This window comes from Corvus cornix, chromosome 4 (genome assembly GCF_000738735.6).
Source record: "Corvus cornix cornix isolate S_Up_H32 chromosome 4, ASM73873v5, whole genome shotgun sequence".
In the NCBI taxonomy this organism is placed as follows: Eukaryota; Metazoa; Chordata; class Aves; order Passeriformes; family Corvidae; genus Corvus; species Corvus cornix.
In genome coordinates, this window is record NC_046334.1 from 25833615 (window position 1) to 25860451 (window position 26837).

A 26837-nucleotide genomic window follows, 5' to 3' on the forward strand; every position below is an offset into this window, starting at 1 on the left:
ATTGTGCAGCCAAATCTGAAAGGAGCAGTGTTTAGCTGGGCCTCTCTCACCGGGATTACGTTCTCACACGCAGCAGCGGGCAGGCCTTGCCAGCAGCCGGGGCTCTGGGCAGCGCTGGCGGAACAGCAGGGCCAGAGGCACCGAGCCCAGGAGGATGTGCAGCGACAGCCCCGGGGTGGGAGCTCAGGGTCAGCGCCCAGGGAACGCCTCCAGCACGGAGCTGGCTCAGGAAGGGTTAGGCTGGAGCCAGCATGTGGCTCTCTGCATCCATCCACACAGACGGACCCTAAGATTGGAAAGATACTGATGGGTTATTTTGAATGACATAGTCCGGGCTTGTACACTGTGGGAGGTGTGATGGGAACCCTTTCTGTCTTTCTTGATAATTTAATGAGCTGTTGTAATGAGGGATGCACTGAGCCCCTCATTTGTATGCAGTTCCCACATGAGATGTGAATATTAAATTCCTCCAAGTATGAATCAGTACCTCTTACTCCCACAGCTTCCCTCTATCTCTCTAATCTTCACCAGCTCCACAGCTCCAGATTCCCCTCACGGTCCCCTGGGCTCCCCCACTTCACTGCCACCTCAGTAGTGACCAGAGGAGATTGATGCACCCTGGTCACAGTCAGAAGCATCAGCCATTCAGTAGAACAAAGCTGGAGAAAAGGCATCTGTTCTTTCTTGAAAGCCAACTGCAACCAGGTGAGTGCTATGCCCTACTAGCCTTCGGGAAAATTGTATGACATGGGAAATTTAACCTACAGGGCATCACTGTCTCTGACACCTGGTAGTTTAAATAATGAATTGGTAATTATAAACCCTTTTGACATAAAAATGAAATTTAAAAAGCATAAAATTTTGAGACACACCTTTTGATGGTGAAGGGCTTTCCCATGTAGATTCCACCAGCAGCCATCACTCAGCACTGGCAGACAGCAGGTGCTTGCCACTCCAAATGGGGAGAGACACTCGCCAAACTAGAAAAGTCAGGGGCTAAACAAGTTTGCAAAAAGCAGCAATTCCAGTCCAGAAATCATTTCCATAGCAGAGAGGAGGAAGTGCTCCCTGAGGACAAGGAGGCTGGCTGGATTTCACTTTTTTTCTGCTGAATAGATGTTCTTTTGTATGCAGTAAAGAAGGAAAAATAATGGGAGAATGGGACAAAATTGAAAAATCCACAATTGCAGTGCAAAAGTCACCACCCGCTCCTGCAAAACAGGCTGTTCTGTATTTCCACAGTCCTGGGAGTTGTAGACCAGAATTTCTCAATAAAGTGTGCTAAGCTCAAAGGCATGAAGATAGCGACAGATCCAGACTTGTTAGTGCCATGAACATTTGTCTTGGCCACAACATCCAGTGTGTACACAAAGTGCTGCGTCTACCATCTAATGCCTTCCGTGTTATACCCAAACCCATGCCGAAAGTCTCACCCCAAAAATGTTCAGAAACTGAAGTTCAATTGCATGTCTTAGTATAAAAACAAACCACAGTTTCTGCTGTGAAGTCCTTCCCACAGTCACCCACCCAGACTCAGTTGCTTGAGATCTTCAGGACCAAAGCCAAGAGTGTAACAGGAAGGAGAAAGTACAAACCTCATACCCAGTAAATGGGAACTTTATTAAACTACTGAGTTACTCCGAAATGTATAAATGTTCCATTAAATACAGTCAGTTTTCTTTTACACGGATTTATAGAAATTTATTTACATGTTCCAAACACATTTAAATTATTTTTCAAGCTTGCTACCAATAGAATTTGTTGGTTTCTTAAAAAAAAAAAAAGGAAAAAAGTCAATCATCTGCTCTTGCAGATGTGCATACATCCACACAGGTACAAACAAGAAGGGAGATGCTTTTGTATCTAACCCACAAGGGAGGCAGTATCCAAAAAGCTTATCCAAAAAGCAGAATATTTGCCCTTGCAGAAAAGCGGGCTCTATAAATTCTCCCTGTGGGACAGACTCAAACAAGAGGCCCTATGCAATACTTTTTGGTGTTTGGGTATGATGTCTGCATCAAGATTGGCTGGTATGTGGGAGGAGCTAAAGGCCCCTTGCCAGATTCAAACTTAGCTGTTCCTGATACCAGCCCGTGAGACGCATGTGAGCTCATTCTCACTGAATTACACTCTCCCAGCACGAAGGGATAGAGCAGACAAACAGATCTATCACTAGTATGTCAACGCCACTTGTCCGAAGAGAATTTCCCTTTTAAAAAAATTTTATTCTTAAATGAGGCTTCATTTGTAAATGAACAAAAGGCAACTCTTTAAATAAAATGCTTAGGAGAACAGCACTTTCCCCACCTAAATATATTTCTCTTGGGAAGATGCACAGCATGCTGAGTTTTCCCTCATTCTCTGTATCTTAAGTCTGGCAGAAGTTAAAATTCGTATCTGCAGGGGAAAAGGGGTGTTTTTACTTTGCAAAAAGCTTATCAAATGCTAGTTTAATTCCTTTAAAGTCTTTAAACACTAAAAACCACATTTGAAGCAACCAAAAAACTCTACAAAAACATTGTCATGCGTAAGCTCTGTGTTTCATGCTAAATATTCTTGTTGACAAGGAGAGGGAGTGGAGGAGGAGGAGGAGGCAGGGAAACTAATGGCTCAATCAGAGCCATTGCAACATTCAAGTAGTTTGGTAGTATACAAACCAGTGGAAACATGGAATGGTAAGAAAGTGCTCGGCACTGCATTGCAGCCTTCTAGAGCTGAACTGCAAACATCCTGATATGTATCATAAATATATGGCACTTCTGTATGACCAAAAGCTGGCAAGTTTGCTCGTGATCAAAACAAGTCAGGAGTAGTCGTCATGCCAATGGCCCTTCCAACAGGCACAGCCTCCAGCTGTGCTATCCTATGCAGCACCGGCCATATCTACTTGTGCATGCAAGACAATGCTGCCACATTCTTGGAGAACAAGCCTCCTGCCCAGCAGAAAGCCTTCCCCAGACACACATTCATAAAACATGCTATAAATTCTTCAGGGAGGTTAAAGACAGCCACAAACAGCAAATGTCTTGTTTTACAATTTTTTGGCCAGCAGTTCCCAGTCTGTCCAATTGCCAGCAATGGACTTTGCAACAGGCAAAAAGAGCTCCCAAATCCAAGGAATTCCAATGAAAGCAACGGAAAGCACAATCACCTAAGTTCATTTCAGTACTGTTCCACAGGATTCATTTTGACATCAAATAAGAAACCAACAAGCACAAAGGCTTGAGTCCTAGGAAGAATCTTATGTACACAAAAAAACTGGCCTTTATCCATGTTTTTTGTCACAAAGTGTTTCATCTTGTAGTTAAAACTTCTTAAAACTTTTCAGCTTTTGGTGACCTTTTTTATCACAAATGCAAAGATTTGCTGTTCTGCTCACATTCCATCACAGTAGCTTTAAATACATTCAGATTAATAAAAAAGGATTTAGACCAGAACACAACTACTTGCCCCCTTCCAACAGTGTGCTGTACTTCAATGAGCACATGATGCCATGTATTGGCAAGGTTACTGTTTTAAGGAATTTCACTACAGACATCCAGTGGTTGGACAAGTGTTCACATTCCAAGGTTAAAAAACCCCTCTCCCTTATTTCAATAATGGCTTTAGTATTTTACCAATTGTGGTTCGGTTTGCATCCTTCAGTTTAAGAGATGCCTTTTCCACTGTTCCCTGTTCCTTTGGTGCAGGCTCTGCTTTCGTGCTGACAGCTTCTCCCTGCAGGATGCTCCTTCCAACCACTCTGGCACTACTTGCTCTCTTTAAGGTACTCACACTATTCTCCTTTGGATTTGGATCATCAGAGGTTGCTGCTGGCTTCACTTTAGGCAGCCTCTGGGACACAGACCTGGTAATGGGTGGAGGTCTGGATGAACTGGATAGATCCACTTTTGCACGCTTTGAAGAAGAGGCCACTGTATTCCTCGCAAAGTTTGGGACCGCGGGTGGTGCTTTGGGAATACTGACTGTGGCAACCTTGGTGTCCTCTGCAGGGGTCTGGGGTTTTACACTGGAGCGACACATCTTTGTTTCATCTGTCTTTGATTTGACATTACTTCTAATGGGTTTAGAGCTTGGCTTCTTGAGAGCGACTCTGTCCCTCTCAAAGTGAGCACTGCTTGAGGTGACAGTGCCCCTTCGTAACTTTGGCTCTTCCACTGACATGCTGTGCCTGTAGGGACTTCTTGGCAGCGTGTCTGTTGTGCCTCGGACAGAGCTGCGGTGAGACAGCCGACTTTCCACTGTACTGCTTTCACGAAGGGCTGGCTTGGGTTCTGGCTTTTTCACGCTGCTTGGTGCCCTGTTTGACCGAGAAATAGGCACCACTTTCCTCATACTTTCGTTCTCAGAGGCATTCAAAGTTCTGACAGGTCTGGAAGGAGCTGTGTGGCTAGGCCGAGTGCCACTGGGTTTTGTGGAGCTTTGAGATCGATCTTTTAGAGAGTTTGTCTTTGGTCCTGCTAGATCTTTATTTTTTATGGGTTTTTCTTTAGGAGGGGTGTGCTCGCTATCGGCATCATCCTTATCATTTGCAGAAGCAGAAAGTGGCAGCTCCTTGTCACAGGTGGAATTCAGATTTGAGAAGAATGACCTAGCCTTGTGTTGAGCATCACTGCCAGAAGAGCATGCTTTGCCAGCCTCACTTCTTATTTCATTGCCTGCCGATTTAAAATCATTTCCCTCTTCAGAGTCCAATGTCAAAGAACAATCAGTCGTGGTATCTGACATGTAGCACACTGGCCCATCTTCCCTACTTCCTGAAACACTTGTATCCATAGACATAGGGCTGCTGCTGCTGGGCTCTAAAGCTTCATTCTTGCAACCCACTGCCTTGGCTTGATGGTTGCGGGCCTCTCTGGAACTTCTGGAAGCTGGAGGCAGCTCATCATCGGCAGTGCTCAGGGAATGAAAGCTGAGATCATCCAGAGTCTCCAGGTCTGTCCCACCAGCATCCTCTAAATATGTTAAAGGTGCATTCTCTGCACGCTTTGCTCCTTGAATATCAAACTTACATAACCCTTTAACAAGTTCATGCTCCTCAATTGCAAGGGCCAGAGCATTTATATCTGTGGACTCCTCGCAGGACACGTTGGAAGTGTGCACGTTGTAGTCGGTGCTCCTCTGTGAGTAATGGGCACCAGGACCAGCCGAGCCACTGAGGTGACTGGGCTGAGCTGGAGACACCTGCCCTGAGCCACCATTTTTCACTTCCATTTCAGACTGTTGGTGTAAGTGCAAGGTATTTAAGTTGAGATCTCTTGTTTCTTTGGATTCCGTCCAGGCTACGTTTGGTCTTGCTTGTCGGGTGTTTGCACGGGGAAGGCTGTTAAACTTGTTTGGATCCTCGTCTTTTGAGATTTCCAGGAAACTCTGCAACTCCCTGTCTGCAGTCATCCCCAAAGAAAGTCGAGAACGTCTGGAATTTGTGTTTCTGTACAAAGGGCTTTGAGGCCTCTGCTGCAAGAAGGGAAGAAATTCTCCAAGTCCGTTTTTAGCCAACATCTCTACATCATTTTCACTGCTGCTCCGCCCAAAGCTCCCAAGCTCTCCAGCTGCCCAGGATCGACGCTTCTCCTCCAGCTCTTTTCGCCTTTGCAGACTATGAAGTTCCTGGATCTCTCGTTCCCTATTTTCCTGAAGGAGGAAAATCACAAATATATGTCTCAGAGGACAGTGTCCTATGCATGAGAACAAGACACATTCCTTTCTCTCTCCCTTTGTTTCTTCCCATCTAAGTTAGCTCCTACTGCTATCACCCACTCCCAACCTCCAACACATACACACACATGAAATCACCGTGGCAACCACAGCCTGCAACCATTAACCCTATGGAGAGCAGCTCCCTGCATAACTAATGGTGATGAAACATCCAGCCAGTCAGCGTAGGCAAAAGAAATGCACCAGACCTTGCAAAGACCAACAACATGACCCATCAAACCCAAGCAGATGTCACATCTTAGAATCACAGAAAATGCTGAGTTGGAAGGGACCCACAGGGATCACTGAATTTAACCCCTGGCCCTGCACAGCACCATCCCCAAGAATCACACCATGTGCCTGAGAGCATTGTCCAAACGCTTCTTGAACTCTGTCAGCCTTGGTGCTGTGACCGCTTCCCTGGGGAGCCTCTTCCAGTGCCCGACCACTCTTTGGTTGAGCCAAAGAGTTCCGGATGCAAGATGGAGAACATCAAACCCCCACTAGGTGTAAAGGTGGTGGTCTTATCAGGTGAGTAAACCTCTACCTAATCATTATATTAATATTTTAGGACAACCTTGTCTGACCAGCGCACGGCCAACGTGGTTCTTCCAACCTACCTTACTACAACTGCAATTGTTCCTCAGCAAGTGCAATTTCTACACAGTGCTACTTTTCCTCTAACATTACAGATTGAAAATTTTGCAAAAAGGCATTGCTTAATTGCATATGAAAGCAAACAGAAAAGTTAATACAATGCATGAGATTTAGATATCAAGTGACACCACTCAAGGACCATTACTCAATCTCTCGCTCAAATTTTGGATCTCATAATCACTGTTGGTTTCAAAAACTGGCAACTGTTGTACAGCGATTGCCCAGGGTAGGATGGAGATTTTGGCAGCTAAACTGAGGGATTTTGGTTCAGGAAGCCATAGAAGAGGTAGTTTGAATTTGAAAGACAACACAGTAAATGCCTTTTTAATAAAACAATTAGCAGTGATTTACTGTGAATATCAGCACTTCAACTGTTACCTCTAGGCTTCAGATTTAATCTAACTGTACCTTTGGTTGAACTTTCTGCATTACTTTCTGAAATGAAGAACCTGGCTTGCTGCAGCCAGTACAGCTGTAGCAAAAGAAAGGGGGAGGCTAGTCTTGACAGAGGATTCAAAAATTGCATGATTTTCCAGCATGTTGTTAAATCTGTTCTGATCAATGACACACTGTTCAAAAAAAATCACACCTATATTTGTCTAAAGCTCTGTGTAGTTTGATCATCCTGTTGTTGTGACAACAGAAGAGCTGCACAGCTAGAAGAAGTCACCTGAAAGCTTTCAGTAAACAAAAGCCTAATGCTTTGTGATGAATGGATTAATCTACACCTCTTAAAGTGGATTTGAGACTACACTGGGCTCTGAAAGATAAGATGCATTAGAGACCTAAGAAACCTGAACATCTAAGAAAGGAAAAACTTGCATTTCAGGAAAAATGTTTGGCAGGAGCTTTCTTTCACAGGTATGGGATTACAGAATGAATTTAAATATCAACTTTAAATATCTCCTTGTGAAGAGAAATGGTTAAAAAAAATTGCAGATATTATTACCATATTCCATATTAGAAAAAGAACATTTTAACCTCACCTAGGACATGTTTTAGGAAATTTTATTCAAAGGAAAAATCTACTTTATGCACACAGTTAAGCATGTCAAAAAATTGCAAAAAATGTTTAAACATTTGAAATATGTACACATGGCCACTGTGGAATAAGCCATCTTTTTAGACTGTTGGATGTGCTGTCTACCCATGACATTCTTTTGTCAGAACTGCCATTTCTATTCCCAATTCTTCTGCCAATTTTGTAGGAACAACGGTCAATCCACAGTTAGCAAGCAAATCTTCTCAAAATTTGCAAGCAAGAGTCTAATTTGTAATTTTTTAGAGTGTAGCTGCTTACTACAGAGAGAGGACCTCAAAAGTCATAGCTGTCCAACAACCACTTGTAATATGTGACTATGAATGAAATCCTCAACCCCAAATATTTGAACATATATGGATGAAGTCACCTCTTGCTTAACTGACTGCAATAGCTATCACCATTTGGTTTTATACATTTGTGCAACGTTCACATAACTATGTGCTGTCTTGGGTGGTAAAGGTTAGGTAAGCTAATGGTACAACAGACACATTAGCTGAACATCCAGTCAGCTCACTACAAATCAAGACTGTTCTCTTCTTTCTGAACTAAAGCTTTTATCCAAAGTGCTGCCAAATGCAGATTGCATAAGGGCGTGGATCCAATTAATGCATGCCATTTGTAAAGACCTAAGAAATATCTGTAACAACAGACAGACTTTTCTGAACCAAAACTGTAACCAATGCCAATACTGACTCCTCCATCTTAGTACAGTTCCTGAATTATTTAGGACCAATTCAGGGTACTTGGTGAATGAATGCTCACACTGGAGATAAGGTATCTTGCCTGCCATAGGCCTGTTCCACTTCTTAAGTTTTCACCCACAAAAATAATTTGGAAGGACAAAGCAGAATACACAGCCCTTGCTTTACTTGGTAAAGTGCCTCTAGTCATGTAAAGGAAGGCAGTGGAAAGCCCGAGCTAGTGTGGATTCAGGCTAGTAAGTACATCCAAGGAATGGCGTGCCACACCTCAAGGCCTTTCCAGTGATCCAACACTACCAGTCCAAGGCCTGAACAGCGAGCAATAGTCAGGAAGTCTGTGCAATCTGTCTCACAGCTCAGCTTAGCAGTCACCAGCCTTCCTCACCGAAAGAGGAGGAAGGGGCCCACTTACAAGCAGGCAAATGAACAAACCTGATGTATCATCCCAGTGGTCTCGCCTGCCTGAAACAGAAGATGCAGAGCAGCAGAGCTGCTCACAATGGCCATTTCCCACCTGGCTTCTGGCAAGGAATGCTTACAGGAGTGCAGTTTTCTGTAGCCATTTGAGCAAATAGATCAAATACTACAAGATAAAAAATGCCCCTTAAGCAGAAAAACCAACCTAATTCACACGAGCCAATATCCATTTCAAAAGAGTGAGAATCTCATTCAATGCTCTTACCTTAACAGCCGTGTTGAATCTTACGCAGAAGTCCCTAAATATCTGGAAACATTCATCCAACTTCATAGTTTCTTTGTCTTCACAGAAAAAGTCAATGAGAGCATTTCCCTCCTTTTGCAATTCTCGTTTCTGGTGTTCAAGCTCCTTTAGATGCCTTACAGCAAACTGTAGCAAAAACCATACACACATGAACCAGACAGAAAAATTAAAGTCCCAACAGGTCATGTATATATTAGGAACTTACGAAATTCATGTTCCAACCCAGAAATTGTTACAGAGCCCAGGAAATTAACATTTTGAAGGAGAGCTCCTACTAACAAAAGAAAACATGCCATTTCAGCAAACTGAGTAAACAAGGTCAAGAAAAATGGACTGATCAAAATGTCCATTCTAGTGACTAGGACAGAAACCAGGAAGAAGTTCAAAAGCTCTTGAACAAACTTAGAGCTTTAATTTTTAGATGAGTAAAACCAAAGACTCCACTAGAACATTGACAGACCACCTGGGAGATCCTTAAAAGCTCCTCATTCCTTATTTTCCCAGTTCCTCTTCAACCTTCAACTAAGTATAAAGGATTAATTGCTCCTCCTCACTTTTCCAAGAACACATGTGACCTGGTTCCTGGATACACATCACAAAATCAATTCCTTCCTAAGGGGACCCTAGACCACAATAAAAAAGGTTTTCATGCTTGAAAGGTAAGGAACTGCTGGAAATATGTATATTTTAAGACATCCAGAAAATATTCCCATAAAGTAGCATTTTGAATCGTAAGTGTAGAGCAATACAGACAGCATGGGAGTAGTTTAGTGGAAGAAGATTCAAGAGGAAGAGAATAAGGCTGTGATTAGATGTTGAGCAGCACAACTACTCAAAACACTTCGATCAGGTGCCCCTGCCTCCTCTATCTGCATCACCAGCTATCCAGTTCCATTCTTGCACAACCCCACATCTGATACCACCTGTAGCTCAAAGTAACCTGATGAGAAAAGTTAATTTTTCACACAAATCTAGTCTCTAATTCATGGTTGCCTAAATATTTTTCATAATGTATCACTGGGGTGGGAGAATGCAGCTGGAGGCACTTGTGACCACTTAATCCAACCCTGCTTTCAGGAATTACTTGGAAAATTATACCACTAGGATAGGAACAAATACGACTTGCTAGTCTTAAGAAAAAAAAGAAAAAAGAGGAAAAAGAAAAAAGCCCACAATAAAACCTGAAGATAAACTGGACAACTGATAAAAGCATACATTAAAAATTAGTTCCTCCACATATTTCACTAATTATTTCACAAGGGTGAAATAATCAAAACTGAGTTCTATATCAGCTTGGTTATCACCTGTAATTTAGAAACAAAAACTGGAAGTGTTTATGTAAGGTATGCATTTGTAAAATTTTTTTTTCCCCCAACATTTCTTTTGGAATGTGGCCTAAACAAGATTGTCATGTTACACAGAGCAAGCTATTAAATTTTAAAAAATTCCAAACATGTTAAAACATAACATTAAAGAGTCTGGGTGCAATGGATAAAAGCCAACAATTCAGAGTGAATGAGGACAGGTATCTCAATCTTAACCTGCCCCTTTCTTCATCAGCTTTTTATCTCCTGAAAAACTACAGGGACTATTAACTAAATTTGCAAGTTGAAAATCAGGGTGGGTTAAGTTCCAGATCAACACCTGCCTCCTTTTAATAATTACCTATAGTGTGAAACAGAAAAAAATCATTTAATTGAAGTATAATATGTATCTCTCCAGGCATCACCACGTACTCAGAAAATCGCAAGAACTCTGCTTCCAAGGTAAGTGCTATATGCATCCAGACCTGTAAAGTCTCTGCAGTACCTAATAAAAAAAAAAAAAAGGAGAACCCACACAGAAATAATGGTGTGTCTCTGAATAAGAGACTCTGTGCTAAGGGTAAATTAGTAGAGAAAACAGTCCCCTAACCTTCCAGCTTCTAACAATATCTCTTCAGTCACCCAGCAATCAAGATTCATATGCACAGCACAGCCTCAGCTAAAACTGATGTGCTCCAGAATAATGTAACATGCAGACACTATTCTTTGGGCAGCTGCAAAGTACAAAACCAGAGACCACTCCAAATTGTCTTACATTTTAACTACTGATCTTCATCAGTAATTTCGCACGCACTAAATGTGCTTGCCTAACAAGCCTTGGGCAATGTACACTCAATATCCCTCCCTGTAAAAACACAGTCCTTCCAACACTCTTACTCGACAAACAGCATGAGGCTGGAACACCTTTGTACAACTGACAGGGCAGGCATATAAAAACAATGCTTCTGTTTATTAACAGGTCCACACAAATTACATTCAGCTGAGGAATGCTGCTGTATTCAGGCGACAGTAACACATTAAACACGGATATCCTACAAACCTGGAGAAAGCTTTCCATCTGGTGAAAGAGTTTTGGGTCTCGTCGGAGGCTGTCTTTAACAGATCTTGTCTTGACAGACAGTGAGTGGAGCTCTGCTTCTACATTGTCAATGGATAACCTAAAAACAGCATATACAGAGAATCTTTATCAAAGGAGAAGGAGTGGCCCACAGGTTAGCCACAACATGCTGCAAAATCGGATGCTTTACATGAGGTGCAAACGGGCTATCAAACAAGACCTGCCTGTTCAGGAAATCTTTCCACAGTAGACACTGAAAGTTAGGAGAGAGATAAGCACATTTCTCCTTATTTGCAACCTGAAAAGATTCCCATGGGGTGTGGTTTCATGATTAGCTCCAGCCAGTCCTACCCACCCTACTCACCTAACCTTAGAAAGGTTAATGCTGCCCTGCCTTTGACTAGGTGTTCCTTTTCTCTCCTGGTGCCTGTCCTAGCACTCCTTTTTGAGATGGCCAGCCATTTCTGTGAACTGAAAATTAACCTAGGAAAAGGAAAAAGCCAATTTGCTTCCAGATGGAGCCTTTGCTTGGTCCAACTGATTACATGACTGTTTGAGTGCAGGAGCTACCACAAAAAGGGGGCTACAAGAAACTGTCAGCCAGGAGTACCAATTTTGGCGGTAGCATTTGGCATCACGAAATTGCATGTTACACTCTTCTAAGCAGTCACAGCAATGCAACCTACACAGTCTCAACCCAGCAGTTAAAATATTTCATCCTTCTACCACATACCAGCAGCAGAGCTGCTGCTGTGAAAAGGGAACTCAGAAATTGAAGATCACAGGAAAGAGCTCTGATCTGGTGTAATCTAAGTGTTCTCCTGGGAGGCCCACATTCCACACAACAGGAGTTCCCACCTAAATGTCCCAGTCACTTCAAGGGTAAATGCTTCTAAACGTGTGGCACTTCCTTCATAAGAGAACTAAGCTTTGCCTAGGAATTGAAGCACTACAGTTTGCCAAATGATAAGAACAAACAACTGCACACGTGCTCCTCCTAAGGTTGTTTCACCAGCAGCATGACTTTCAAACAGTAAAGCTGAAGAACTTGTGGCAGCCTGATTAAAATGCACATGGCAGCAGACGGTGACACATGTGTGTCAGTAGACACATGAATATAATGTGCGCTGGTTTTTCTTTGCTTACTTCACCTGCAAAGTTTAGTTCCCTGTTTTGGGAAAACATGGTGTTTTTGCAACTAAGGAAAGCAGTAGGAAATACAGGCTACATTTTTCTGAACATGAAGGAGGAAGAGGGTGGCCTACAAGTAAAGAAGGCAAGACAACAAAAAATAAAGAACATAATGGTAGTTGTTTTAACATGCTCTAATTGAGAAGATTTATGAGCAACTTGTACATGACAGTTCTCTCTAAAGACCTTCCTCATGCCCAGTGGTGAGGTACATATTTAATTTTGTTTCATTTTCCTGTACAGAATGCACTCCCTGAATAGACTTCAGCATGAGTTACAGCAGAAGACTTCCAGCGTTAACAAATGTGATCAAAGGACAAAGTGGTTAGAAAATAAGTATCACGAAATTTGGGATTCTGCCTGTTCCTCTCCTGTTTGCCAGGGGGCTTGGATGCTGAGGAAAGCCACATTCCCCAGCAGGCCACATGGCAAACTGCCAAAAAGGTGTGTGGGTTGGATGGCAGAGAGCCACACAGGTGGTCCCTCAAAAATTTTCTGATTAACTCCACGGCCACTCCTTTCCTCAGAAGATTTCAGTCTTTTGCAGACATTATTTAACCCTCCATCAGATCTAAGAAACGGGATCCACTGTGCAGCTGGGAAAAGAATGTAAATAGATTGCCCTAAGCTCAAGAGTAAGGAAGTAGCAAAACTGGGAACAGAACTTCAGCATTGCTAGCTTCCAGGTTTCAGACTTAGATCACACTGTCTCACAAAAGTAAGTACAATTATCAAGGTACGAATCAGGTTCAGTTTAAAATTATGCAGCTTAAGACTTTAAGCTGAAAAATTCAGAGCCACAAACCCTTCAGATTTTCCAACCAAGACAGCAAATGAAACCTCAAAAAGCATCTCAGTGAAGCCAGGGCCAGCACCTGTCTCTGGTACCAGATTTGGAAAAGTACTGTAGCCTACTCAGAGACTGATGAAAATTGGTTTAAGGAAAAACAGCAAACATGCTTTTAGTTCAATCCCTTAAAAGTAATGAACAGGCACATGTATTTGACAGAGACAGAAATACCAAAACCCTATGGAGATCATGTAATAAAAAAACCTCGTACCTGAAGGCACATTGCAGGCATACTTCTGCTAGTAAATGGAAATGAAGACCTCAAAGCTGCAGTAAACATTTGTAAGAATCTGTTTTGTGCCAAGACTTTCCTGAATAAGCCTCACTGCTTCACAAATGAGAAAATTCCAAGTCACCGTGTAACCGTAAGTTTTCAGTTTTCTTTTAACTCACCTGGCAGCATCATGAACACTCCTAATTTTTTCTGAAAAGTTGAGAAGAGCAGCATCTTTCTTTTGAGCTTCCTGAAACAAACAGAACAAAACCAAAACACACACAATCCATTAACATTCCACCACCATGCCAAAGTCCCTAAGTCTGGCTGTTCTAAAGCTTCTGGGAGGGCACTTAAAGGTTTCTCTCCCGCACTGTTTTTCTTCCCATTCAATCCTAACACAACTGAGTGGAAGACACCCCTTAAAAAAGGCAGGGATCAGAACTGGAGACTTTAAACTACAGCTTCCATTTTGCAGTGTACAATAACAGCTGCTTCTGCCAGTAAACACAAGCCAGATGTATCAATAAGGAATGCTAGGGAAAGAATGATGTAGTGATGCCATTGTCTGAGCAGATATGATGCTTCCTGCACAAACATCAATTAATACCCTATTGTTTGCTGGTTGGAAATCTGTTAAGCCAGTTTATACACAGACAGCCAAAGTCATATAGATGCATTTAAATTCTCTCCCTTCTAAAATCAAGACATCTGAAAGGAAGGAAAAATAGCTTGGAAAAAGACTGCAGCAGCTTTAAAAAACACAAATCAGTCATCAAGGGAGAAAATAAAGCTATCAAAAAGGCTGCTCAGAAGATTCAATGGGAAGATTGAGAGAATATTTATCAAAATAAGACACTTCTACAGTGTAAGAATTTGGGACAGTAAGAAAAAATCTAAAATGAAGAGGTTTGATGAAGGCAAGTTTCTACATGATATAAAAACTAAAGCTTTCCATGGGGTTCCAGATAGGATGACCAGGTATTTTTGGTGAATTTTGTGGCAGGAGAAGAAAGGTGAAGATTAGATCAAAGCTGTGGAAAGCTGCTTTTTTTCTGAGGCACATGGTCCCTTTTATTGTCTATCAATTAATGGACCTGTATTTGTAGAAGTTGCTTATACCAGCAAAATAGTTTTTCTATACCAGAGCAACAAAATGCAGCAGACTCATCCCAGGTTTGTTTGCTTTCGTATCCGCCAGCTTGAGCAGTGATGACAATTTAAATCCAACAGCATTGCCAGCATAACCTCCCTAAAAAGACACAGTTTGCAAAAGAGCACATGAGAAGCTGAGGCATGACATGAGAGCACTGCAATATTAACAAGGAAGTATGGTCCATCAGCCATCTCCCTTTGGGATGTCACTTACCGCATTCATAATATTCCCAGCCTGAAGGACCAAGTGCAATATGGAATGCAGTTCCTCACAAGTCATTAACTCTGTAAGGAACAAGAAAATTGCTGTCTAACAATTGTTTGTTTAGAAATATAGTCAGTTACCAATCTCCTCTTCAGCTTTTTTTTAAAATTTGACAGGAAACTATAATAAACTGAAGAGGTCGTGGGAAAAATAATGGCACTATATACTTCCAATTCACAAGCACAACTAACAGACCTCAAGTGTATGTTCAGACTTTAACTTAGCAAGTGTAGTATTTCCAAGGCAACCTCCAGCAGCTAAGGAAACATTTGGGGCCTAATCCTGCAATGTGTGAAGTGTCTCATGCAAGCAGTTCAGTATCCTCACCACCTACTCATTGTTCCAGTGTGAGGCAAGTGTTCTGCACCCTGCAGGATCCATTTGCCATCTGCCAGGATTGGGCTTTTGAACAATTATTCTTTTTTTAGGAGACTTGGCCATAAGGCTTGAAAAGATAACAGGCAATGTTTAAATCTTCCTTGCTTATCCCACTCCCACTATGAATCATCATTTTATTTCTGTATGATCACCAACTCAGAGCAGCATTTATTTTACTTGTCATATCAAAGATGATTTAGCACAAAGTTACATTCAGTGTGACAAAGAGTCAAATGGAACAAAACTGCCTTTTAAAGCTTTCCCATCACACAAGCCATTTGTAACACTGAACATTTGTAAATATATTCATTCATGTGCAAAATGCACAGCAGTGTTCCATCTGAATTCATACACTTTTTCACCCAGCCACATATGAGCAAAAAACCAATATATGTGCAAAAAGAAATGTATGTGCACCAGAGGGATTGCCTTAGAAATAACATGTGGAAATTCAACACTATAAAGAGTTAATAAATGTGGTACAACAAACAAAGTAACTCCAAATTTGCAAGTGCCCATATGGCAAGAAAATCACCATGAGCTGGTTTTAATGTAAGGTACTATATTTTACATTAATGAACAAAATAAAAGGTGGAATCCTCTTGATTGCAGTGTAAATACTTTTAAAAACTATTTTGCTTCCAAGTCCACATTCTATAATCTATCCTGCATTCAGCCGCTCAACACAATACAGTAATCAATCATTTTGGAAGCACACAGCACTTGTACATTTGGATTTCAATACTGGCGGCCTAAAAACACAGAAATAATTAAATAACCTTCGATCTAACAAGCTATAGGTGAGGAAGCAAGGAGGAAGAAAGAGGAGAGAATAAATCAGAGAATAGCAAATTTCACAAGGCCAAGAGGAGAAAGCAACTTCTAAAGACTTCCCACAGTAAGAGCCTGCTCCGTGTCACTGTGGCATACACCCATTTGCAGGCTAGATGAGAATCCACTAGGCTGTTTAGACCATCCTAACCCTTAGTGATTACCAGCATTAGAATTGAAGTAAATATTCTCTCAGTTTAATTACAGGAAAGAAGCCTAGGAGACAGCAGTAGAAAAGGAGACAAAATTCCTAAACAACTTCAGGCTATCAACAAGCCCTGAAGTGAGAAGACCAAATGGAGAAGTGCACATGACAAAGTGGACTGAACACAGGGACAGCCCAGTCAGTGATTTGCGTGACTGGCCTGATGCAGGAATTGGAGACCAAAGTGTCTCCTCTCTGGAGGGAATTAATTCACCAGTTTACATATGTCCTGGGTGAAGGACAAGGAGGACATTAAGGCGTGGCTGCTTTTATACATAACATATTCCCTCACATATGTCTGTTGCTCAAAACACAAAGAACAATGATTTGAAAGAGATCCCAATAAAAGGCCAAACTCAGACCTAATCCTAAGGTACTGCACACTTTCCTGAGTCAAGGACAAGTTCAATCCCCACTGGTGGGAAAAGGCTTTTTTCCCTTTGCTTTCACTTGAAAGGACTATTCTAATCACCAGCGCTCATAGTTGAGTATTTTACTTACTGCACCTTTTTATACCACTAGAAGCAGTCTAAGCAGTGATCTACTAGCCTGTCAAAAAATTTCCAACATGAAATAGGAATTTCATATTGAGGGACAGGACAAAGAGGTACTCAAGATACTGTAAAGGGTCAACATTAATGTTTAACTGAAACCAGGAAATCAACTATTTTCTTGCAGAGTACAAGACACTACATTACCTAAAAAGTAACCAGCTGCAGCAGTTCAAAACTTGTGAAATGTAAAGAACAAAACAGGTAGACAAACAGAGAACATTAGCAGAAAACAAAGGAATAGCAACAGTATTCTCTACAATAAAGATTTTAACCTATCAATACTGACACCTCAAAAGGAAATGGCACACAGAGAAATTTAGAAAAGTCATTTTTTTCAATGGATCTCTGAAAGAATGAGCAGAGAGGTGTAACAACCACATTCCGTCAGAGGGAGAGCAGTGCAGGAACGAGCAAACTGTACTCAAAAGATGACATCCTAATTTGGTCATGGACACCTTTGTTTCTGTTAATTTAGGATACATTACTTATAGGCTTCGAAAATGAATTTGTTGCTAGTGTATGCAAAGTCTCCAGATTCTTGATTTTGGAAGGAAAGATCCACCCTGATGGCATTTGTCATTTGATGGGAGTTAGCTTCCTTTTAATAGCTAAGGTACCTGAAATTCAAGCTCTGGTCTTCGTAATGCAGACTAATTAACATGCTAACAAAAACAAGAGTATTAGGCATGTCCCAACATATTTAATTACCTTTTGTTGCCCGTCTTATAATTTTCATGTCATTCTGTAGAGAAGCACAGGAGGGTGAGAACTCCCTCTCCAACACCATGGCTTCAATCCTAAGAGCATAGCTGGAGTACACAAACAGGTTTAGAACTGACAGCCAAAAAAGAACACTTATCATAAACAGAATAAACCTACTATCTCCTTACTTTGGCACCTGGATTAGTAAATACATGAAGGAATCAGCTTGAGACAGTTTTGATACATCTCCATCAAAGGCTTTTAATTTCTTTACCTAGAAAAGAGAAAAAAACACTAGCAAAGAATTTTATCAAAGATCAACTTGACTTTGGAAGGCAACACCTTGAAAAGCAGTAAATTTAACAGAAGGCATTGAAAAGTCCACCCAGTGACTGAATGGCTTCACTGTCTCAAGCTCCTGTAATTTGCACACACCCCAACCACAAAAAAATCTAAAAAATAATGTCACTCTTCTCCCAAAAACTGGCTACACAGTCCAACAGAAAAAACCATGATGCCATCACTCAGATTGGTGATTCTGATTTCTGATCAGTGATTGCTTTCATCACTATGTTTAGGATACTGATGATGATCTGAAAAATGACCCTCAACTCTTCCACAACTGTGATGTACATAATTTAACTGTGTTCAGAATATCCAGCATAGGACTGCCTCGATCTTACTGGCATGATGCAACTAAACTTTAAGTTACAGGTTTTTTTTCAAGATACTTGCTTCAACCATTTCCCCTAAAATGCTCTTAAGGGGTAAACTTCATCATCTTGAGTTTGTATATTTTTCATTCATATGAAATATTTTAAAGATAAATGCACTCTTGCATTTTAAGTAATTTGTTGTCAGTACTCTCAGTACTCTGAGGACACCATTTACATGCAAAGGAAATACCACTGCATTAATTCTGTTGATCTTCCTTCCCAGCTCCACCAAAATCCATATATTTGCATGATCTGGAAGCCACCGATCCACCCACTTACTTACTATTTGTTTATACAGAAGAACTGAAAAATACATGCACATATGTTTAAGCGTAACTGGAATTTCTTCCATATCTTCCAACACAGCAACTGTGTCCAAAAGCAAAGCTCACTCTCAGTTACACTATTTCTTCATTCAACCAGACCAACAAGTTCACACCTAGCAGCACTTGTATGTTTCCACTGATTTAGACATCACCCCATCATCCTTCCTGTGTGTAACATCACACTTAAAGCCCATTCACAACCACATTTACACAGATGGTCTTCAGTTTTAGAAAGCATATTCAGCTATTTGAGAGAGGGACACTACACCAGGGCATCAACAGTTACCCAGCTGCCATGATTTAGCAAGATATACACAACTTTTTTTTTAAAGAAGCAGCCTACAAATTAATCACTTCAGGTATTTTTCTGCTTTGACAGTAAAAAAGTAATTGATCTGTAGTGAAAGACAAATATGCAATGCCAAATCAGGGTTCTGAACTAGTAGCAGAAAAGGATTCTTTTAACAGCTTTTTTCTGCTTTATTCCCATTTTTCCACATCATAAAAAATGGAAATGCTGAGAACACATAAAGAAAGAGAAAACAAAAAATACGAATTAAACCCAGAATAAAAAAGAATTTCCTTTCGAATTAAAAAACACATCAACAAACAAATGAACAGGAAAAAAACCTAACAAACTCTTATGACCAAGAAAGAGACCTCTAATCAGAGAGCAATTTTTATTCAGGCTATCTAACTCCATTTCCTAACACTGCCAGACCCCCATTTAACTCAAGACACTCAGACAAAAGCTCCTTCTAAAGATAAACAGCATACCCATTTTTTTTAGGCCTGAGAAAACTCCTAATTTACTGAGTAATTCAAGAAGTCTGCCAACAAAAAAACAGGAAAGACCAGACTTGACATTCCTGATAATTCTAAGGTGTTAAACGAGCAAGAAACAAACCCAAAATAAACACTTTTTCTACATCATTAAGTGGGGAGTGGGAGATGTCTCCTATCTCAGTCTTTAAAGGTGTTCTTTAACCTAGCTTCCCAAAAATAGTGGTCTGCGACCTAAACAAAAAAGCCTGCAAGTTCTCCAACCTCATTTTAGTATCTTGCAAACATCAGATTTTGCCTGAAAAGGATACAGGCATTCAGATATGGGAGAGAGGGAGGAAAGAAAGAAAAGCAGCCCACCAAAAAAACCCATGCCACCTCACCAAATTCATAGCATATAAGCCACAGGTAATTATAGGAAGATGCAATTTGAAGACTTAAATATACAAAAAGTGAACAAGAAGAGATCCTGAGGCACTCACAGGAATATTAACTTACTCATGCTACCAGTACTATATTTAAATATACTTTCAACAGTAAGTAGCAATCAATGTTTTCTATGTGGAATTTTAGTTTTACATGCACTGGATGAAAACCTCTTTCTTCTACCCTAGTAGGAAAAACGCCTGAAGTGGTACAAGGGATTCTAAATCCCAGAATTAGTTCAGAGGAGGAACATTCCTACACATGCACAACAGAAGACATTGACTGAGCCTGCCTTCTGATGGGTAGGATGGGGTGTGAATGTCACTATGCAGAAAGCTTTGGCCAATAGTCAACCCAGAAGAAAGTCTGTGTCATCAGACTTGAAACAAAAATGTGCTCACCACCTGCTTACACTTTTCCCAGCCTACATCTACCGCCTAACCCTAACACTGTCTCCTCCTTAGATAACCCAAACTACCTTTGTAAGAAGCATCAAGGCAGCTCACCCAAGAAGCCCAAAACCCTAGGATGGTGGAGAACAGTGACCCATTCCACAAACAGACAAAACAGGAACATGACAGAGTTGTATGGTCCTTTTCACCATGGAATTTGGCAAACATAGCCTGGTTCTCCATACATGTCTTAAGTTTTTCACAGACAAGACTAAATAATCTCTTATCTTGGCCTTAAAACAGTAAGTAGTCTGGGAAGAAGCTACAGTAAAGACAGGATAGCAATTTTTGTGTTCCCTCTTTCTTAAAAATTTCATAATTGAAAAATAATTCTCACCATGCAGGGGAAAAAAAAAAGTTATTTGACTTTATCAACACTACCAATAAACTAAAAAAACCAACTTCTGAACCCCAAAGCTAAAAATTACAGGAACACATTTTGGATGTCTGTCATTACACATTCCAAGGGAGACTATTCAAAATCCCATGGGACTGTCTCTACTTGCTGCTGCCATATTGTCCAAGTATTCCGGAAGAAAACCTAAGATTCTCTGATGGCTCCCAGAAGTGGGAGTCAAATTCAAATACCAATTGCAGCCAGGAGCTGCAAAGAAACTATGGGGATTGACAACTATGTTCACTATTAATCATGTTAACAGATATAGTAGATAGGTTTATAATTAGTCCGAGAACACAAGAGAGCTAAAAAATGTGCTTTATTATAAAATTTTAATGAATAATCCTATCAGTTCTGGCCTTGACCTCCTCTCTTCAAGCACAACAAAACTTTTCCACAAGAGTAGGCAGGCACGTACCGAGATATGGCAGTGTAATGTGTGTATGCAAGAGAGCATAATTACATTGCATGCTCAGCTCTGTATTACTCAAATTGGGTGCAGAGCTACTAATTTAATTTTTCATTATATTTGTATATGGAATATGCATTTGCACTGTCCATGAATGCCCATGCACACTAAATCTGATTTTAGATACACAAGGTTCTCACATCTGTAATTTGCTTTATTTCAAGAACAGTTATGAAACATAGAAAGCCTGATCTTTGATTTGATTTGTGAACAACTCCAGTAGAGATGCCCATTGCAAGTATGTCATTATACCTTGCAGACACAAAAGCTACTGTATTCAAGTTCTTGGTAATTTTTGAGCTACCAGTAGCACTTATAGTGGGATTTTACTTTATGGCATACAACAGGTACCTTGCAGATCTTGTATCTATGCAGGAGCTTTGAAGAAGAGGAATAAATATTTTCTCTGTGGTTTTTTAATTATTATTTAATATGTCCATACCTCTGCAAATAATCAGGACACTAACAAAAAAGAGAGTTAAAAAATACCAAAGCCCCAAAAGGCATCACAGTGGAATCCAACTGCAAGGGCATGTGGGAAACCAGCTGATGGATGAGGGAGTGAGGCACCATGGGGTTCACAAACCTGGGCAGTGGCAAACCACTATCAGCAAATGATAAAACGAAATGGAGAAAAACCTGCAGGTAATCATAAAGGGCAAAAAAGGAAGAGGAGATGAAAGCTCTGAAGGATGGTCTGCCCTGTAAAGCACTAGCTGAGGAAAGGAGGGAGCAGTTAACTACAGACAGGGTTCATAAAGGGTAGAGCTGTTCCAGTAAAGCAGGTGACGGATGACCAGGGTTTGAAATCAGAGCACACAAGCAAAGGACAGGCTTGAGACATTATTAAGGAAGTTAAGACATTGTGTTGATAACCTGGGCGTGCATGTGTGTAGGTGAGCTGACTGCCAGTATTATATGCGCTCTTCTGTATATATTTTAAGTACAAATTCTGGCTACTCTAGCTCGTTAAACACTGGACTCTCTCAACTTTTCCAGTCTGGGCCTGCTGAAGACTGCAATGATATGCACATAAAAGCAGCTAAAAGCTTCTTCTCTGCTTTAGTCAGGATTCCAGTAAATTAAAGCTGTCAGCCATTTCAACAGGATATCATTCAGAAACAGCTAGGAATCTTTTCAGAAGTGATACAGCAGAGAAGACCAGTGCTTCAGTCAAGGTTCCCTGGAAAAAAAACCAAACTGAAAAAAGGGATGAAGCAGATGAGATTCCAAATAGGTGTTTCTTTCTCCTTAAAAAACTTCTAAGCACAGTATGGTACAAACAGCAGGACATCTAAGACGGCTTAAACAAAATCAGTGATCTTACCCTACTTGTTAATGTGTTGAGAATTTTTATACATTTGCTTGGACTTTTTTCTAACCACTGTATAGTGGCCAGGCCATACACCCACAAACAGCCCTGAACAAAACGTTGAGCGGAGCCTTGCGGCAAGCTCCATGATGGCCAGCTTCAAGTATTTGTCAAGTTTTTCAAATTAAACATTTGAAAATACCCAAACGTTTTAAGTCGTAGGAAAGACTTCACAGCAGTGCCAATATGTCAATAATAGTCTTATTCAGTTTGAGAAAAACATTCAGTAAGGAGCTGGTATTTGCCATTTACATGCAAAAATCTCAACAGCTTTGATAGCTGCTGGGATTTTTCATAGAAAACAGCTAGAAAATTAGTAGTACTGACACCTATTTCTGCATGCAAATAGAGTTGCCACATTACAGTACTGCATTTAGAATAATTTTAAAGACAACAGATGTTAAATGTATTTGTTAGTCCAAGTACCTGGCCTCCATTGTCAAAAATCTCGAATACCATCTCAGGTGCCTGAGATACTATAAACTGAAATGATCTAAAATATGTCAAAAACGTCAAACAAGTGACCAGGGACACATTCATGTAATGTGACTGTGTATCACAACACTTCTAGAGAAGATACGATTGGAGTTCAAAGCTGGTGTTTATTCACACTAGGTAAACTGTAAACTTAAACGTCTTGGTAAAAAAGAAGAAACAAAATAGTCCAGAGTTGCCCTTGCTAAAGCTATGAGCAGGAATGGCATTCCTCTCCCTCCTTTCACTTTTACAGTTTAAGGATTTATGGTAAAATGGAAAAGAAAAAGCAGAAGACATCTCAAAGCACAGTTACTGGTGCAGAGCACAAGCCTAGCAGAAGGCACCTGGCTCTCCGTCCAGCTTGCAAGAAACCTGTGCATACAGGCAAATGTGACTGTAAATACCTGAGCTACTGCAAAGGGCATACAGAGAGGAACTGCAGAAGCCCACCCACGGTTACACGAGACAGTTTGCCCTGGTAACTGAACAGCCACTAACCTTTTAGGATCGGAGTGCTTAAGTCTCTGCTCAGAGTAATTGCCAACTCTTACAACAACAAAGCAGGTCTTTAGGAGAACAGGAAGTATCTTAAGGGCAATCCCAGGGAATCCTTGCTGAGGATGGGTGCAACATTGTGCAAGGCCAATGTGATGACAGCTTGCCAAAGGTATCTCATGTGATATGGCAAAAAGAAATAAGGGAGTATTAAACAGAAGAGGGAACAGCAGAACAAATAACACCACTTCACCTGGTATCTCTAGTGATTCTGGATTATTTGTATATGGGGCCGTAAACTTCTGATGCCTTTCCCTTAGCAAATGGTGAATCACTATTCTAGGAGACAGCTATTCAGACTAGGAGGCAGGCAATAAACTAAGAAAAACTAAGGGGACATAGCACGAGAACAATGAACATACATTTAGGGGGAAAATAGTGAAAAAGAAATAAAAAGCTCTGAGGCTCCTAAAAAGAACAAATTTTTTAACTGCCTACACTAAAATTTTAGGAGCCACTGTAGTGAGCGACTTACTGGACCCACTTATTCCTTGGCCACATCAAGCATGAAGACGTGAAGGCATGGAAACATTTTTCCATACCAGCAGAATCATCAGTCCCTTCCATTCAGGATTTTCTCCCTGTCTTGCCTGCCACCACCCACCCAGCTCTCAAGGGGAAAAATCCAAAAAGGTTAAACAATTTCCTTTTTCTGATGCATGAAATCAATTAAATACATACAAACACCTGCACACTGGAAAGTAGCCTCTTTCCAGCCTTCCCATGGGAACAGCAACAAATCTCATGTCTGATACCCCTCAATTTCTAATACTCTCCTGTATCACAGAATATCTTCCATTAATTTCTCAAGTGACTCCTTCAAAGCACTTAGTAAGTTCTCTGGCCCCACGATCTTGAGGGACAGACCTGTTGTCAAATCAATAAACACACCTTTTTACTCTTAGCAGTACCTATTGGGTAGCTAATGCATCCAGTTGAGCATTGCAGACAAAATTGATAAAGTTCAACAACTTACATTACAATTCTAGCTGAATGACAACACTTATATCACACAGACTACATTAATAGAAAGATTTTCTACTTGTCATAAAATAACAACCAAGATCTAAGCCAGAAAGAGGAAAAGAAGAAAAAGTACTTTTCTTTCAGTCTAATTTTCTGACTATACACAAAGTTAACTTTGTCACTCTCTTTCAAGTGAGCACTCCATTGTTCTCTGACTTTCAGAGGAAGGAGATAAGTTCTGTTTATATAATGGAATATGTACTAAAACGCAAACAAAGAGGGAAGAGGGAATAGTTTTGAGGTCCCAGAACTACTGTCACCTATTTTTTTTTTTATTAATTACCTTTCAACTTGTTGATATCCCCCCAACTCTAAGAGATACATTAATCAAGTATAAAATAACACAATTTTTACAAGATTCTCTGCAAAGGCAGCCCAATTTAGGGTCATAAATTTGACAGCAAAGATTGTAACATGTTCTACTGATGACTGGACCTGAGATTTGCTGTTGTACAGAGGAAACAAAGCGCTTTGACAGTATGACCTTGAAATAGTAAAGCATGTGAGTTGAGGTTGATCTGTATGTGGACCTTAACTTAGCAATTTCCCAAGTTTCAGTCATTCACTTTGATGTGAAGCACTCAGGCAATTCTAATGCTAATTTTGTCAGGTTTGTGGTTTACATTTCTCTCAAGTACATACAAATGGGTCAGTGCCAATAGTGAGCAGCCAAGGAACTGTACATCATTAAGCAGGGCTCCTAGGTCAGTTGATGGAGCTTCACCTCTTTAATCATGTAAATAGACTTGAAGTTTGGGACTGGAAGGGGAAAAGCTGCTCTTGGATGTTGGTCATACGGTGATCACAGGAACATTGAGAAGGTCATGCTAGTAATTCTGTGCCTTCTAACACGTCTCCTTTGAGCACTAAGCCATGGTAGCAAATTCCATGGGTGCTGCACTATTGGAACCCAGTGACCAGGCCCAGGAACAGACAGATCCCGGATGCACCAAGCAGGCAGTGAACCAGATGGCAAAAAGGCAGCAGCACAGGGCTACCAATATCCAACTCACAGGCACTGCAATGAGAAAGCATGAGGCAGGTGCCAAAGAAGGGAAATTTGTTTGCTTAGAATATACTTGGATTCTGAATTTTCTGACCTCCCTAGAGCAGTTACCTGCACATAGGAAGGTTCCAGGTCTTGCTGTCTATGGGACAAAAGGGACATCATAAAAACAAAAAAATGTCTTATCAGCTCCCTAAAAGCAGGTCAAATTACTTGATGTGAAGGGAATGACTACACTGCGACCTCAATACCACAAGACAAATGAAGATTAAATTTTTGCACTCAGTGGTTCCCTATTCCCTACCCTCAGGAAGGCATTGAGATTCCTGTTTTACAGAGCTTCATGTTGGAATCCCAGTAAGCAAAATTCTACCAAAAGTAAGTTCCACGTAAAACCATTATTTACCTCCTCTGCTTCTGGTAACAATTTAAGAAATTCATGTAGCAGTTCAGAACCATAGGGCTGACTCCTTCCATGATAAATATCTTCAATGATGGATTCGGCAGACCTTGAAAAAACAATTGAGCATATACATTTCTAACACTTGCAGGGTGAACAGTTGCACAGATTCAAAAAGCCATGCCTGGGCTACTCAACAGAGTTATAAAGAGGTTGTGGATGCATCAGTGTCCACAGCAGCGCTGCTCCAACACCATTTCGGTGATGCCTTTATTAAAGGGCGACATTATCAGTGAATACAGGCAGCAGTGAAACAGCTTGCTCTTTAAAAAGTTCCTCACATTGCCCCTTCCTAATTGTTTCTAAAGAGAGGAAAGGCAGTTCATGGGCAGTGTTACAAGAGGTTACATGAGGCTTCCCTTAACCATACCTGAAAACTCCCTTCAACTGGTTAACATCAGCAAACTCCAAATGTTTGCTGCTAAGTCATAAAGGCGCTCAAAACTAAACATACTAGAAAACAAATTATGTCAAATTACTTTTGAGAAAACGACATAAAACTGAAAACTCCACAAGGAACAGAACACAATGTATATATTTTATGAGAACCACAAAGAATTCTTACTTTTTGAATTGTTTGAGAAATATCCCAATGTTCATACTTCGTTTTGCATCCAAAATGGAAACCTGGGAGAGAAAGCAAGAGAGATTAATCTAACAATACCTAAGAAAATAGCGTATAATGCAGATATCATTTCTTAAATTGCTACAGGTAACTGTTTGCAGTTGCCACCAAATCCCAGGCCAAATAAATATACAGTCACTTCTTATCAACTGCAAAATATATATTATATATACTTATATACTGCAAAACTAGTTTATACCAC

General features: G+C 40.7%; 1 protein-coding gene across 1 annotated transcript; it reads right to left on the minus strand.

The window, feature by feature from the left end:
* Positions 1-1599: 1599 nt before the first annotated feature.
* Positions 1600-26636, minus strand: FHDC1 (FH2 domain containing 1). The gene is made up of 10 exons (XM_039550773.1): positions 26576-26636; positions 25957-26059; positions 17734-17819; positions 17552-17652; positions 14825-14895; positions 14600-14707; positions 13635-13705; positions 11183-11300; positions 8780-8944; positions 1600-5634 (listed from the first exon to the last, which is right to left on the minus strand). Exons 1-10 carry the CDS (start codon positions 26608-26610, stop codon positions 3589-3591), a joined length of 2904 nt encoding a protein of 967 aa, XP_039406707.1. The 5' UTR covers positions 26611-26636; the 3' UTR covers positions 1600-3588.
* Positions 26637-26837: the final 201 nt, after the last annotated feature.

Bases quoted from the DNA above. Each gene is read 5' to 3' on its own strand.
- FHDC1 (XM_039550773.1), bottom strand. From the start codon at position 26,610: ATGAACATTGGGATATTTCTCAAACAATTCAAAAA. The intron at 26,060-26,575 runs GTAAGAATTCTT...TGTTTTTTCAAG, and splicing joins TTTCTCAAACAATTCAAAAA to GTCTGCCGAATCCATCATTG. The intron at 17,820-25,956 runs GTAAATAATGGT...TCTCTTTTCTAG, and splicing joins TGTTACCAGAAGCAGAGGAG to GTAAAGAAATTAAAAGCCTT.